General features: G+C 51.0%; 1 protein-coding gene across 2 annotated transcripts in view; it reads right to left on the reverse strand.

Annotated features, from left to right (window-relative positions):
• Positions 1-12,568, reverse strand: part of ADGRG4 (adhesion G protein-coupled receptor G4) — a 1,350,632-nt gene that overhangs the window by 1,019,207 nt on the left and 318,857 nt on the right. For both annotated transcript variants that reach the window (XM_069212461.1, XM_069212460.1), the window contains exon 4: positions 481-969. In XM_069212461.1, the coding sequence (XP_069068562.1) occupies positions 481-969 (489 nt within the window). The remainder of the gene's footprint in view (positions 1-480; positions 970-12,568) is intronic.

Here is a 12,568-nt window from a genome sequence, read left to right on the forward strand (position 1 = left end):
CCGTTACCGCCAGCCAGGTTCTGGCGGTCAAAACCGCCAGGCTGGCGGTAAGGGGGTCGGAATCCCCATGGCGGCGCTGCCTGCAGCGCCGCCATGGAGGATTCCCCAGGGCAGCGGGAAACCGGCGGGACACCGCCAGTTTTCCGTTTCTGACCGCGGCTGTACCGCCGCGGTCAGAATGCCCATGGATGCACCGCCAGCCTGTTGGCGGTGCATCCGCGGTCATTGGCCCTGGCAGTAGTCTACCGCCAGGGTCAGAATGACCCCCATAATGTGCCTAGACAAGTATTCAACTGTCACGTGAGACTGTGGGAAATGCACCCCTTATCCAGGATTGAGTAAATTGCTCCGCCCAACTTCACAACATACAGTCTACTTTTCTTTGTTGAGAACGATGTCAACAAGTGTTATTCATCCAGATTAGGTGTACAGAGTAAGCAATACGATCCTCAGTCACCCACACAACGTATGTCAGATTACCTTCCAGTGTTGTAAACACTACAGTGTTTGGTGTCGTGCTCGATTGACTAGGAGGAGAAGTTTCCTTAACATGTGTTGATGGTGTTGTTAGGATGGTATTTGGATCTTTTGTTGTAAATTGTGATTCTTTCGTTGAAGTTTCTGATGAAAATGGCACATTTGTTTGTGATGATGGTTCAGTCGCACCATTTGGCTGTGTTGCTAAAGTCGGTGTTGGTGTTGCGGTGTGTTGGGCAGTTGAGGTTAATTTGGAAGTTGTGTTAGTGTCTACAACTGGCTGCGTCGTTGCTGTGGGCATGAGTCCACTGGTAGACGTCAGAAAACCAGCTGTAAAAGTGCCAGGCTCTCCAGCATTCACAGTAGTATCAACTGGTCGAGATGTATACAAGTCCGCTGTAGTCCTACGTGTAGAAGGAGATATATGTCCAGCTGTGGTCTGTAGAACAGTGGTGGCGGTGGGACCAGATGTGCTCTGGATTGTATAATTAGCTGTGGAAAGGAAAAGAAAATTCACTTTAAGTAAAATAGAAAAAAACAAAGGCAGAATGAACATACATGTGCTCCACGTCGATATCATTTGTAATGGAGAATGTCATTTTCTTAAAAGGCACTGGTTTATAGAAAACACCACACTTTCTCAGTATGCAGAAATTCATTTTTTCGTGTATGCTCGAATTATCTCATACATTGTTATGAGCATTCTCTTATCTGATTTGGAAACCATCACACTTTGTCAAATTGCTTTGAGTCTAGAAATTTGACCTTTATCAACATGCTCAATTTCATTCACAATTAGCTCTGCCAATGCAAACTTTTATGCGTATAAAGCTGTGTCTTCATTAAAAAACGTTCTTGACTTTTGAATCAGTTCAGAAATTATGGTACAAACAGGTCATTTCTCTCCCTTTTGCTCGCAGAATAAATATAATGACACAGAGTGTTCCTCACTTCTACTTTCATTGATGTTTTTGGATGAGCACAGCTTCCAAAGGTCAGAAAAATAAGCAGGTGTCAGTATGTGCCTTTTCAGTGGGGCTGGGCCAAAATTAGTCCACAGCACAAGTGCAGTCGGACTAGGTTTTGTAGATTTTTAAGGGATAGTACAAGCTTCAGGAAGAGAACTTTTACCATCTCTGCAAGGTGCAAGATCACCCGGTGCACTGGGCGAGTTCCCTCAGTCAATTTCGCTTCGCCCGAGTTGCCAGAGGCTATTTCTCGCTACCAAAGAGGACATGGCTGTTTGGACCTTCCCTGAACTATTCCCAGAGTTCCTTCCTACCCTGTGGCAGGACTTTAGAAAGTATAGGCGTTTTCAGGCAGCACAGTTGTATCACCCGGCAGTGAAAGTATTTAGATGTGCTTTGCGGACTTCATTAGGTTAGGGATGAGCCTGAAGGCAAATCACTCAGTGCTTCTCTACACCAATAGGTACGCCGCATTAACTATACAGCCACAATGAGTCCCAAAAGGCCGCTGAAATGCTAACTCTCCCTGGATTCTTCAGTAACCATGTAACTAGTTCTTGCAGTTATGGGGATAATTTCAATAATGCCTCGTGTATAGGCAGGAAAATGAACAGTCAAGAAGCTGCACACAATTTCTGAAACTAAGGGCTGAAGTGTTCTGGGTCCATATCGTGGAATGTAGCAGGTAAACTGTCCATTAACAGCCTTCTGTGACTAGGCTATTGGGGCATTTGCTGCCTACATCTTCCTAGTGGGTGGGACTCGTAAGAATGCCAGGAGGTTTGAGAAACCCAGTGTAGGGGGTCTAGATGGAAGAATGATGGGAAAATGACCCATGGAGTCTTGGCTGTATTTAGGATTGTATGACTAGCAGAACCTAGGCTGCAGGATGAAATGCAATTGTGCCAGAGAGGTTGTTGTGGGCAATGTCATTAAATATAGATCACTTTTAGCCAGACAGCTTGGTGACGATCTGATGGCATAGGAGGATTCTGTCACAATGACCAGTTAATGTGCTCAGTCTCTAAGGGGGTAAGAGTCAAGAGCAGAATTGGTGTCAGTACACAAGGGGGCGCTCATTGCAGCTTTGACATCACTTCTGGGTCGGACACAGCCAATGCAGAGCAGCATCATGCTGCTATCTCAAGGTAGCAGGCACATAGCAACTCCAATAGGTTAGTGTACTCTGCTAGGAAGATGAATTAGGGGAATAAACTCATTGACAGTCTGCTATGGTACCTTGAGGCTGTAGCTGTGCTAGTCAATAGCAACCGTTCATCAATAGCTTCTGGTCATAATGTCTATTGTTATGTGCATTTGCTATATATCTTAAACCGCTTTTAAAGTCACTCTTAGCTCTAAAAGGTGGTTTGGGAAGAGCATGAAAAAGATCTCACAATATATCTGACAAACTCTTCCTGACAAATAACCCTGTGATAAACAGCTTTGAATTATAAAAGGCATCAAGATAAGAATAGAATCAGAGCTAGAAAATTGCAGCATTGCTAATGCTCCCTCGAGTGATCGTATTTATGAATGGAGCATCGCTGTTTCAAGTGTTGTGCTGAAGGATACGTGTAGCAGTGTTCAGGGCAGCCCATTCCAGTGCTACAGTTGCGTAAAAAAGGCCCCCACCCCGTGGTGCTGGGGGGCCTGAGCTTCAGGGGCCCTCCTCAGCACAGTACCCTGGCCTGAAAGCTCCTAAGTGAGTTCAGAGGGGGCCCTCTGAACTCACTGTGCAGGGCAGCCCCCTCAAGTTTCGTCACACCACTGCAATGCCAGAAAAAGTGTGGTCAATGGAGACGTGAAAGTTTAGGGCCGGGCAGTTGCAGCTTTGCATTCCATAACCTTATGTTGACACTGAAGATGGCATGACAAATTAAATAAGCGATTACTCATTCCCATAATAGAGAGAAAGACAAGGCGTGCATTTATGTACAATCTGGCCTTCAAAACATTTTGATACTGAGCCTTTTTGAGTAAACAATGTTGTCTGAGACCCCATGTGACTTGCTAAATGTCTTAACAGTGAATCTTGAATACTGCTGGCATAGTAAGCTAGACTTTAAGGGGTGTTCGGAGCTATGCAAAATGTGCCCACATATCACTCCGACTTCATTGGCAGTGTAAGCTCCCTCACTCACACATTGAAGATGGATAGAACAGCCAAAAACAAACAAACGAGCAGCTGCAGTGCAAGATTTCCCTCAGGACACACAGAAGGTACATTAGGTTCACAGCAGGTACAAAACAGAAGCTGGAAGAGAAAATAAGATGAGCAGCAAAAAGCATTGTGTTTAGCAGCCTATTGTGAGGGTCAGAGCCCTCCTGTATGCCCTTTGTACCAACTGCTGAGAGGGCCCAAGGCTTGCCACCACAGATTGTCCGCTGGATCTTTAGGGCCCTTGGATGGACCTCACATTAACTCAGCCAGTCCTCATAAACCATCATGTGGCTCTCATTCTTTTTTCATGAATCTGTTTATTAGCATTTTATCATAACATTACATTACATTCGAAAGTCACTGATATTTGAACATAATGCATAGTGTGGTCTCACTGACACTAAATGTCATTCAGCTAGATGATAACATAATGGTGCAAGATATTATGCAACGTATTCAATAATAGCACAAACTTGTCGATTCGTCATTTGAACCATTTACAGAGCGGGCCTAACATCACATTCTCGTCTAGGATATCCCACTGATGTCAGTATGGTTTACAGCTGCGGCCTGAAAGATTAATGAGCCGACAAGGACCGTTTGGTGAGTGCGTCACTTGACAGCACCCAACAGTGCACTATTACTCTCATCACAGAGTGTGCGGCTCAAGTGTCATTGCAGAATAGGCAGATGCTATAAACTTTTTATAAACTAACCGTATAAACAAAAAGGAAACAACTGCTGGTTACTGACATCCATACAATTATTTCCCATACAATCACTTCCCAATCGGGTTGAGTGCTAGTCTGCTTCTGTCCGGCATGCCGGTGGAGGGGCTGGCCCGGGCGTCAAGTCCAGCAAACTGTGCCCTTCCGTCCGCCAGCACTACGTCAAAGCCCGCTGGCTCATACACACACTCCCCCAAATCAGCACACCACACCTTTAATGGACCCTCATTCTTACTAGTCCGAGCTTCCCTCCTCTCGGTCCCCACTCATGTTCCGCAATCGCAACAGCAGCTCCTCCCAACCAGCCAACAGCAGAAACTGGCATAGCCCCAACACCTCCTCCCTTTTCAGTGCTGCGCCCTCTGCCCCCGCTCATACCTCAAGGGGGTGTATCCAAGCCAAGCCGGTGTGGGATCCGGTGATTTCCATCTACGAGTTACCAGTTGCTTTGCCACAATGAGGCCCAGGTCTGTGAAACGTACCTCCGCTCTATGCCATTTACTTACAGGGAATAGCCCCAGTATACACGCCTCCCAGGTGAAAGGGACTCGCCGCGCCGTACAGTCGGACAAATGATCAATTACCACCCTCCAGTAGGAGCACAACCTAGGACGGGACCACACCATGTGCAGCAAATCTACGCAAACTCCTTGGCATCGGGGGCAAGCCGCGTCCCGGCGGACAAAGTATTTGTTCACTCGGGCTGGTGTAAGGTAAGCTTTATGAACTATATAGAACTGGATTAGCCGAAATCTGGAATTACGGGGTATGTTAAGGTGGCCTGAGAGAGCTAACCTTCACTGTGCCTCTGCAATTGGACCGCCCACATCCTCCTCCCAGGCCTCACGCAGCGCATCACACTCCAGGGCAGTATGTGTCAAGCAACGAGTCTGCAAACCGGCTAATCAAGCGTCGACCCCGACCCATCACCCGTAAGTACTGAATCAGCAGATGTGTGGGAGGGGCCACCGAGATATCTCCCCATCCGGACCTCAGGGCTTGCAGCAAGGAACTGTACAGTAGGAACTGACCAGGCGGCAACACCAGCTCCTGAAGCCTAGGAAACGGGAGCAGTCGACTCTCCTCGTAAAGATCGCCCAATGTACACAGTTCCACTTCGTGCCACACGCGCAATTCCGAGTCTGACGTGATTCTGGGACCCCGTGGCATGCCTGACGGCGCCAGGGCCGGCGCAAATGGGACCACCTGCCCCGTGAGCCAAAGGGATCTACGAAAACATCTATAGGCTACCTTGAGAAACAGCTGCTGTGGCGTCGGCGCACGCGTGAGCAGATGGAATAAATGTAGAATCTACAGCAGAGACCCCGCTCCGATGCTGTGTCAGTGAGCTGGGCACCCAGCAGCCACTTGGATGCCCACTGATGCTGGGCCGTTAGATAGTAGTTGCCTCCTTGGCATGGTTACCCCCTGACTTTTTGCCTTTGCTGATGCCAAGTTATGATTTGAAAGTGTGCTGGGGCCCTGCTAACCAGGCCCCAGCACCAGTGTTCTTTCCCTAAACTGTACCTTTGTCTCCGCAATTGGCACAACCCGGCACCCAGGTAAGTCCCTTGTAACTGGTACCCCTGGTACCAAGGGCCCTGATGCCAGGGAAGGTCTCTAAGGGCTGCAGCATGTCTTATGCCACCCTGGGGACCCCTCACTCAGCACATACACACTGCTTGCCAGCTTGTGTGTGCTGGTGGGGAGAAAATTACTAAGTCGACATGGCACTCCCCTCACGGTGCCATGCCAACCTCACACTGCCTATGGCATAGACAAGTCACCCCTCTAGCAAGCCTTACAGCCCTAAGGCATGGTGCACTATACCACAGGTGAGGGCATAGGTGCATGAGCATTATGGCCCTACAGTGTCTAAACAAAACCTTAGACATTGTAAGTGCAGGGTAGCCATAAGAGTATATGGTCTGGGAGTCTGTCAAACACGAACTCCACACCACCATAATGGCTACACTGAAAACTGTGAAGTTTGGTATCAAACTTCTCAGCACAATAAATGCACACTGGCATTTATTGTAAAAATACACCCAGAGGGCATCTTAGAGATGCTCCCTGAAAACATACCCAACTCCAGTGTGGGCTGACTAGTTTTGCCAGCCTGCCACACACCAGACATGTTGCTGGCCACAATGGGAGAGTGCCTTTGTCACTCTGTGGCCAGGAACAAAGCCTGTACTGGGTGGAGGTGCTTCTCACCTCCCCCTGCAGGAACTGTAACACCTGGCGGTGAGCCTCAAAGGCTCACCCCCTTTGTTACAGCGCCACAGGGCATCCCAGCTAGTGGAGATGCCTGCCCCTTTGGCCACTGCCCCACCTTTTGGTGACAAGGCTGGAGGAGATAATGAGAAAAACAAGGAGGAGTCACTACTCCCCAGTCAGGACAGCCCCTAAGGTGTCCTGTGCTGAGGTGACACTTACTTTTAGAAATCCTCCATCTTGCAGATGGAGGATTCCCCCAATAGGATTAGGGATGTGTCCCCCTCCCCACAGGGAGGAGGCACAAAGAGGGTGTAGCCACCCTCAGGGCCAGTAGCCATTGGCTACTGCCCTCCCGGACCTAAACACCCCCCTAAATTGAGTATTTAGGGGCCCCCAGAACTGAGGAAGATAGATTCCTGCAACCTGAAGACGAAGAAGGACTGCTGACCTGAAGCCCTCCAGAGAAGACAAAGACGACGACTGCTTTGGCCCCAGCCCTACCGGCCTGTCTCCCCACTTCAAGAAAAACTGCAACAGCGACGCATCCAACAGGGACCAGCAACCTCTGAAGCCTCAGAGGACTGCCCTGCATCTAAAAGGACCAAGAAGTACCAGAGAACAGCAGCCCTGTTTGACAAAACTGCAACTTTGCAACAAAGAAGCAACTTTTAAAGACCACACGTTTCCTGCCGGAAGCGTGAGACTTTCCACTCTGCACCCGACGCCTCCGGCTCGACCTGCGGAAAACGAACTCTACAGGGAGGACTCCCCGGCGACTGCGAGCCCGTGAGTAGCCAGAGTTGACCCCCCTGGGCCCCCACAGCGACGCCTACAGAGGAAATCCAGAGGCTCCCCCTGACTGTGACTGCCTGCTTCAAGGAACCCGACGCCTGGAAACCACACTGCACCGCAGCCCCCAGGACCTGAAGGAACCGAACTCCAGTGTAGGAGTGACCGCAGGTGACCTTCTGCCTAGCCCAGGTGGTGGCTACCCCGAGGAGCCCCCCCCTGTGCCTGCCTGCACCGTTGAAGAGACCCCCAGGTCTCCCCATTGATTTCTACTCAAAACCCGACGCCTGTTTGCACTCTGCGCCTGGCCGCCCCTGTGCCACTGAGGGTGTACTTTCTGTGCCTGCTTGTGTCCCCCCAGGGGCCCTACAAAACCCCCCTGGTCTGCCCTCCAAAGTCACGAGTACTTACCTGCTGGCAGACTGGAACCGGGGCACCCCTAATTTTATTGAAGCCTATGTGTTTTGGGCACCACTTTGACCTCTGCACCTGACCGGCCCTGAGCTGCTGGTGTGGTAACTTTGGGGTTGCCTTGAACCCCCAACGGTGGGCTACCTTGGACCCAACTTTGAACCCTGTAAGTGTTTTATTTACCTGTGAACCTAACATTTACCTCCCCCAGGAACTGTTGATTTTTGCACTGTGTCCACTTTTAAAATAGCTTATTGCCATTTTTGCCAAGACTGTACATGCTATTGTGATAATTCAAAGTTCCTCAGATACCTGAGTGAAATACCTTTCATTTAAAGTATTGTTTGTAAATCTTGAACCTGTAGTTCCTAAAATAAACTAAGAAAAGATATTCTTCTATATAAAAACCTATTGGCCTGGAATTGTCTTTGAGTGTGTGTTCCTCATTTATTGGCTATGTGTGTACAACAAATGCTTAACACTACCCTCTGATAAGCCTACTGCTCAACCACACTACCACAAAATAGAGCATTAGAATTATCTCTTTTTGCCACTATCTTACCTCTAAGGGGAACCCTTGGACTCTGTGCATGCTATTTCTTACTTTGAAATAGTACATACAGAGCCAACTTCCTACAGTAGTGCTCTAAATTAGGGACTGCCAGTCCGCCCCTGTCAAGCAGCAGGTACAACTTCCTTAGGGCGACTCTGCATCGGCCACCATTCCAGATGAAGTCTCTCAGCCCCGTCTCCAGGGCTCTAAAGAAGCCAGGGGGAACATAATGCGGAAGATTGGAAAAAAAGTACAAAAGATGCGGCAGGGCTACCATCTTCAAGAGGGCTATCCTGCCCACCACTGACAGCGGCAGGGTCCTCCAAAATGACATTTGAGATCTGATAGAGGACACCGCTCTTACGAGGTTGCCATCAGCCAGGTCCCCCCCGCGATGGTAGATTCGGATGCCCAAATATCAGAACGTGCACGGCTGCCATGGAACAGAGCTCCCAGCCAAATTAAGCCCCGGGACTGAGAGCCCGGGATCAAACGGGAAGAGGCACGACTTAGACCAATTGATCTTAAGGCTGGATATCACCGCAAAGCGCTGGAGCAGCAACCTCACCTCTGACGGAATCTGCGTGACGTCTCTAAAATACAGTAGGAGGTCATCAGCATACAACAACACTATATGCTGGCCGTCCCCCAGGGTGATGCCCCAATCATTCCCCTCTTTATGCAGGGCTGCTGCCAGTGGCTCCATGGCAAGTGAAAACAACAGCAGTGAAAGAGGACAGCCCTGCCTCGTGCCCCTACACACTCGAATCGGCTCCGACATCACGGACCCTAGTTTCACCCGGACCTGTGGTTCAGTGTATAATAGTTTAACCAAACGAATGAAGGATGGTCCCATACCAAACCGCTGTAACACCCTAAACAGGTAGGGCCACTCTAGGGAGTCAAAGGCCTTCTCCAGATCTAGAACAAGGCAACCTGCCGTCGGCCAATCCCGCCTCGCGTACTGCATGACCCTGAATAACCTTCTAATATTGTGTGAGGTGTCTCTAGCCGGCACAAACCCGTTCTGATTGGGGTGGACCAGGTCCGGCACACTCGGAGCAAGACGCACCGCCAGCGCCTTAGCTAATATTTTATAGTCAGTGTTCAGCGTTGCCAGGGGTCGGTACGAACCCATCTCCACCGGATCCCTCCCATGCTTAGGAAGGGAGACCAATAGCGCTTCCCTCTGCGTGGCTGACAGAGAACCCCTCCGCTCAGCCTCCTCGTACACACTAAGCAACCTGGGAGCCAATTGCAGCGCGAAGGCCTTATAGAAGTCAACTGGCAAACCATCCGAGCCCGGCGTTCTGCCAGGTGCAAGCTCACGAATGCTGGACCTTATCTCCTCGAGTTCAAGAGGCGCCTCAAGCGCCTCCATCTGTTCTTCCTCTAAGGACGGAAGCTCCACCTCGGTGATAAATTCAGCGCAGGAATCGCCCCTGGGGGCGCCCCGAAGCGTAGAGCTCCCTGTAGTGCCTCGTGAACTCAGTCTGTATCTCCCCGGGTGCGTGTACCAGTCTCCCCGCCCGTGAGCGGATCTCCACTATCGGTCCCCTCTCACAGTCACAACGACTCAACCAGGCCAGCAGTTTACCTGCTTTATCGGCCAAAGCGTGAGTTCTCCCAGACTGTGCAAGCGCTCAAGTAGCGACAGGTGTACAGCGCGTACCGCTGACAACATCGAATTTTCGGACTGATTGCTAGCCACCTCCCCCTCCGGCCACAGCAAAACGCGCACCACCCGAGTCAAGTCACGTTCAATGGAACGTCGCAAGTTACATTGAGTTCCCAAGCAGTGCCCCCGGATGAAAACTTTGAATGCATCCCACTCTATCAAACCCGACGAAGCCGTGCCATCATTGTGCTCGAAATATTCCAGGATCGGAGCGCTCAGTGAAGCCCTAAAAGCAGCGTCTTCTAACAGTTCCGGCCTCAACCTCCAAGTTGGAACAGCCGGGCGGGAGGACTCCCAACTCAGGCTCACAAGCAGCGGGTTATGATCCGAGTGTGTGCGCCCCAAATAATCCGTATTCACTATTACTGAGGCCATGTTCGAGGTGCATAGCATTCTATCTAAACGCACATGGAGGGAGTGCGGGGCAGAGTAGAAGGAATAGATCCTATCTTCCGCATGCCGCTGCCGCCATATATCTACCAGTTGTCATTGCTGAATCCAGGTCACTAAACCACGCGCGGCAGCCACCACCGGGGACGTGGGCAACGGAGGAAAGGAGCGGTCCAGGTCAACATCAAGCACACTATTGAAATCTCCACCCAACAGCCATGGAAGATCGCTCCAGTCCACCAGATTTTGAGACAGGCCAAGCAGAAAAGAAGTCTGGTCTACGTTTGGGGCGTATATAGAACCTAGCACTAAAGTGTGACCCGCCAGTCTCCCCCGAACCAGCACAAATCTGCCCTGTGGATCTGCGATCTGCTCCTCTGCCGCGAAGGGAGTGCCAGCTCTGATCCAAATCAATGCTCCCCTAGCATACGCTGAGTGACCCGCCGCATACAATTGCCCTCTCCCAGCGACGGCGCAACCGGGGATTTCCAGCCCCACCAGGTGTGTCTCCTGCAGAAACGCCAAGTGGACCGAGTGCCTTCTAAGATAGGAATAGATAGCATAGCGGCGCCTGGGGGTGTGCATGCCTCTTACGTTCCAAGTAATCACAGTGTATGAAGACATGTCATTAGTGGCAAACTACCTCTCATCCCCCACCACACTGCCCCTCCACGCAGCGCCACGTCAACATTAACCTTCTCCCAACCATTGATCGGGTGCTCAGTAGAAGCCCTCCAGCAGAACCAAAACATAACTAATACCATCAAAGCAGATAGACAACAGGTCACCGCCCAAACCCAGCAACAAGAACAGAAGCATGCAACCACACAACCACACATTATGTGTCTCCACTTGTAGGAGTAGCGGGTGGGCCAATCCCACAGAAAAGCAATCCGAACACAAGCCATTCTGTCCGGCTATAGCAGATAACTAGTAAAAAGAGGGGGACATAAGAGGAAGCTCACACCTGTCAATCGCAATGGCGCACAGCTTGCAAGAGCTAGCACCCCGCCAGCAGCCATACACATAGCTATACAGGGTTGGACGCCCATATTCAACAACCAGATCCACCACCGGCTCAATCCCTGAATCGTGCTAATGTAAGTCCAGTGCACACTGCTAGCCAGACGGATAGTTCGGGCACTGTACAGTCTCCCAACACAGCTTAAGGATCCCTTAAAAGAGCTTGTCCGCAGTGGCCGGTGTCACTGGCGGGCCCCCCACGAGACCCAACTCCAAGAGGCAGTCCGGCGTAGCAGGTCGGTCACTGGGCGGCTGTGAAAGTTCAGTGTCCGACTCAGATGCCAATGGGGACGCACTAATGCCCGCAGCAGAATGAATCGCTTCCCTTCGCTCTTGTATTAATTGCTCCAAGTCTGGTGCTTGCGTCACAGGACCAGTGCGGACTTCACCTCTCCTTCGGACACGCCTGGCCCAGCTACGCTTGCCTCGAGGCACCGGCACAGTCCGTTCTGCAGCGCCGCCCGAGGTCAGTTCCGTCGACTCAAGCCACACCCACGCCACCTCCGGTGTAGCAAAGAAATGCGACTTGTTCTCTGCCACGACGTGCAGCTTGGCAGGGAATAGCAAAGAGTAATTTAAGCCAAGGGATCTGAGCTTACGTTTCACAGTCAGGTAGGAGGCCCGGTCTCTCTGTACCGCTAGGGTATAGTCCGGGAACAGCAAGATCTGCACACCGTCCACCCGAGGAGGCGAAGCAGCCCTCACAGTTCGCAGTATGACGTCCCGATCTGCATAGTGGAGGAGGCGGATGATAAATGGACGAGGAGCACTCCCAGGTGGCCTCAGCTGTGCAGGAATCTGATGTGCGCGTTCTACAGAAAAGAAAGGAGTAAGCCCGCCCGCCGGCACCAGTCCCCGCAGCCAACTCTCTGAATAGGCAACTGTGTCCTGACCCTCGGCGCCCTCTGGCAAGCCAACCACTCGTATATTGTTCCTCCTGGAGCACCCCTCCACATCTTCCACCCGGCGCTCCAACTCCACCACACGGGCCTGCACGTCCTCCATCTCCGATTTCAGATGGGTGGCCGTCGGCGTCAGCTCGTCCACTTTCGTCTCGATCTCGCCGGTTTAGTCTGCCAACTTGCGATGGTCGGCGTGCAGCAGGACAAGATCACTTGCCACCTTGTCTATCTTGGCTTCCAGCGATGTACGGGCACGCTCCAACGA

The sequence above is a fragment of the Pleurodeles waltl genome, chromosome 2_1, assembly GCF_031143425.1.
Source record: "Pleurodeles waltl isolate 20211129_DDA chromosome 2_1, aPleWal1.hap1.20221129, whole genome shotgun sequence".
Taxonomy (NCBI): domain Eukaryota; kingdom Metazoa; phylum Chordata; class Amphibia; order Caudata; family Salamandridae; genus Pleurodeles; species Pleurodeles waltl.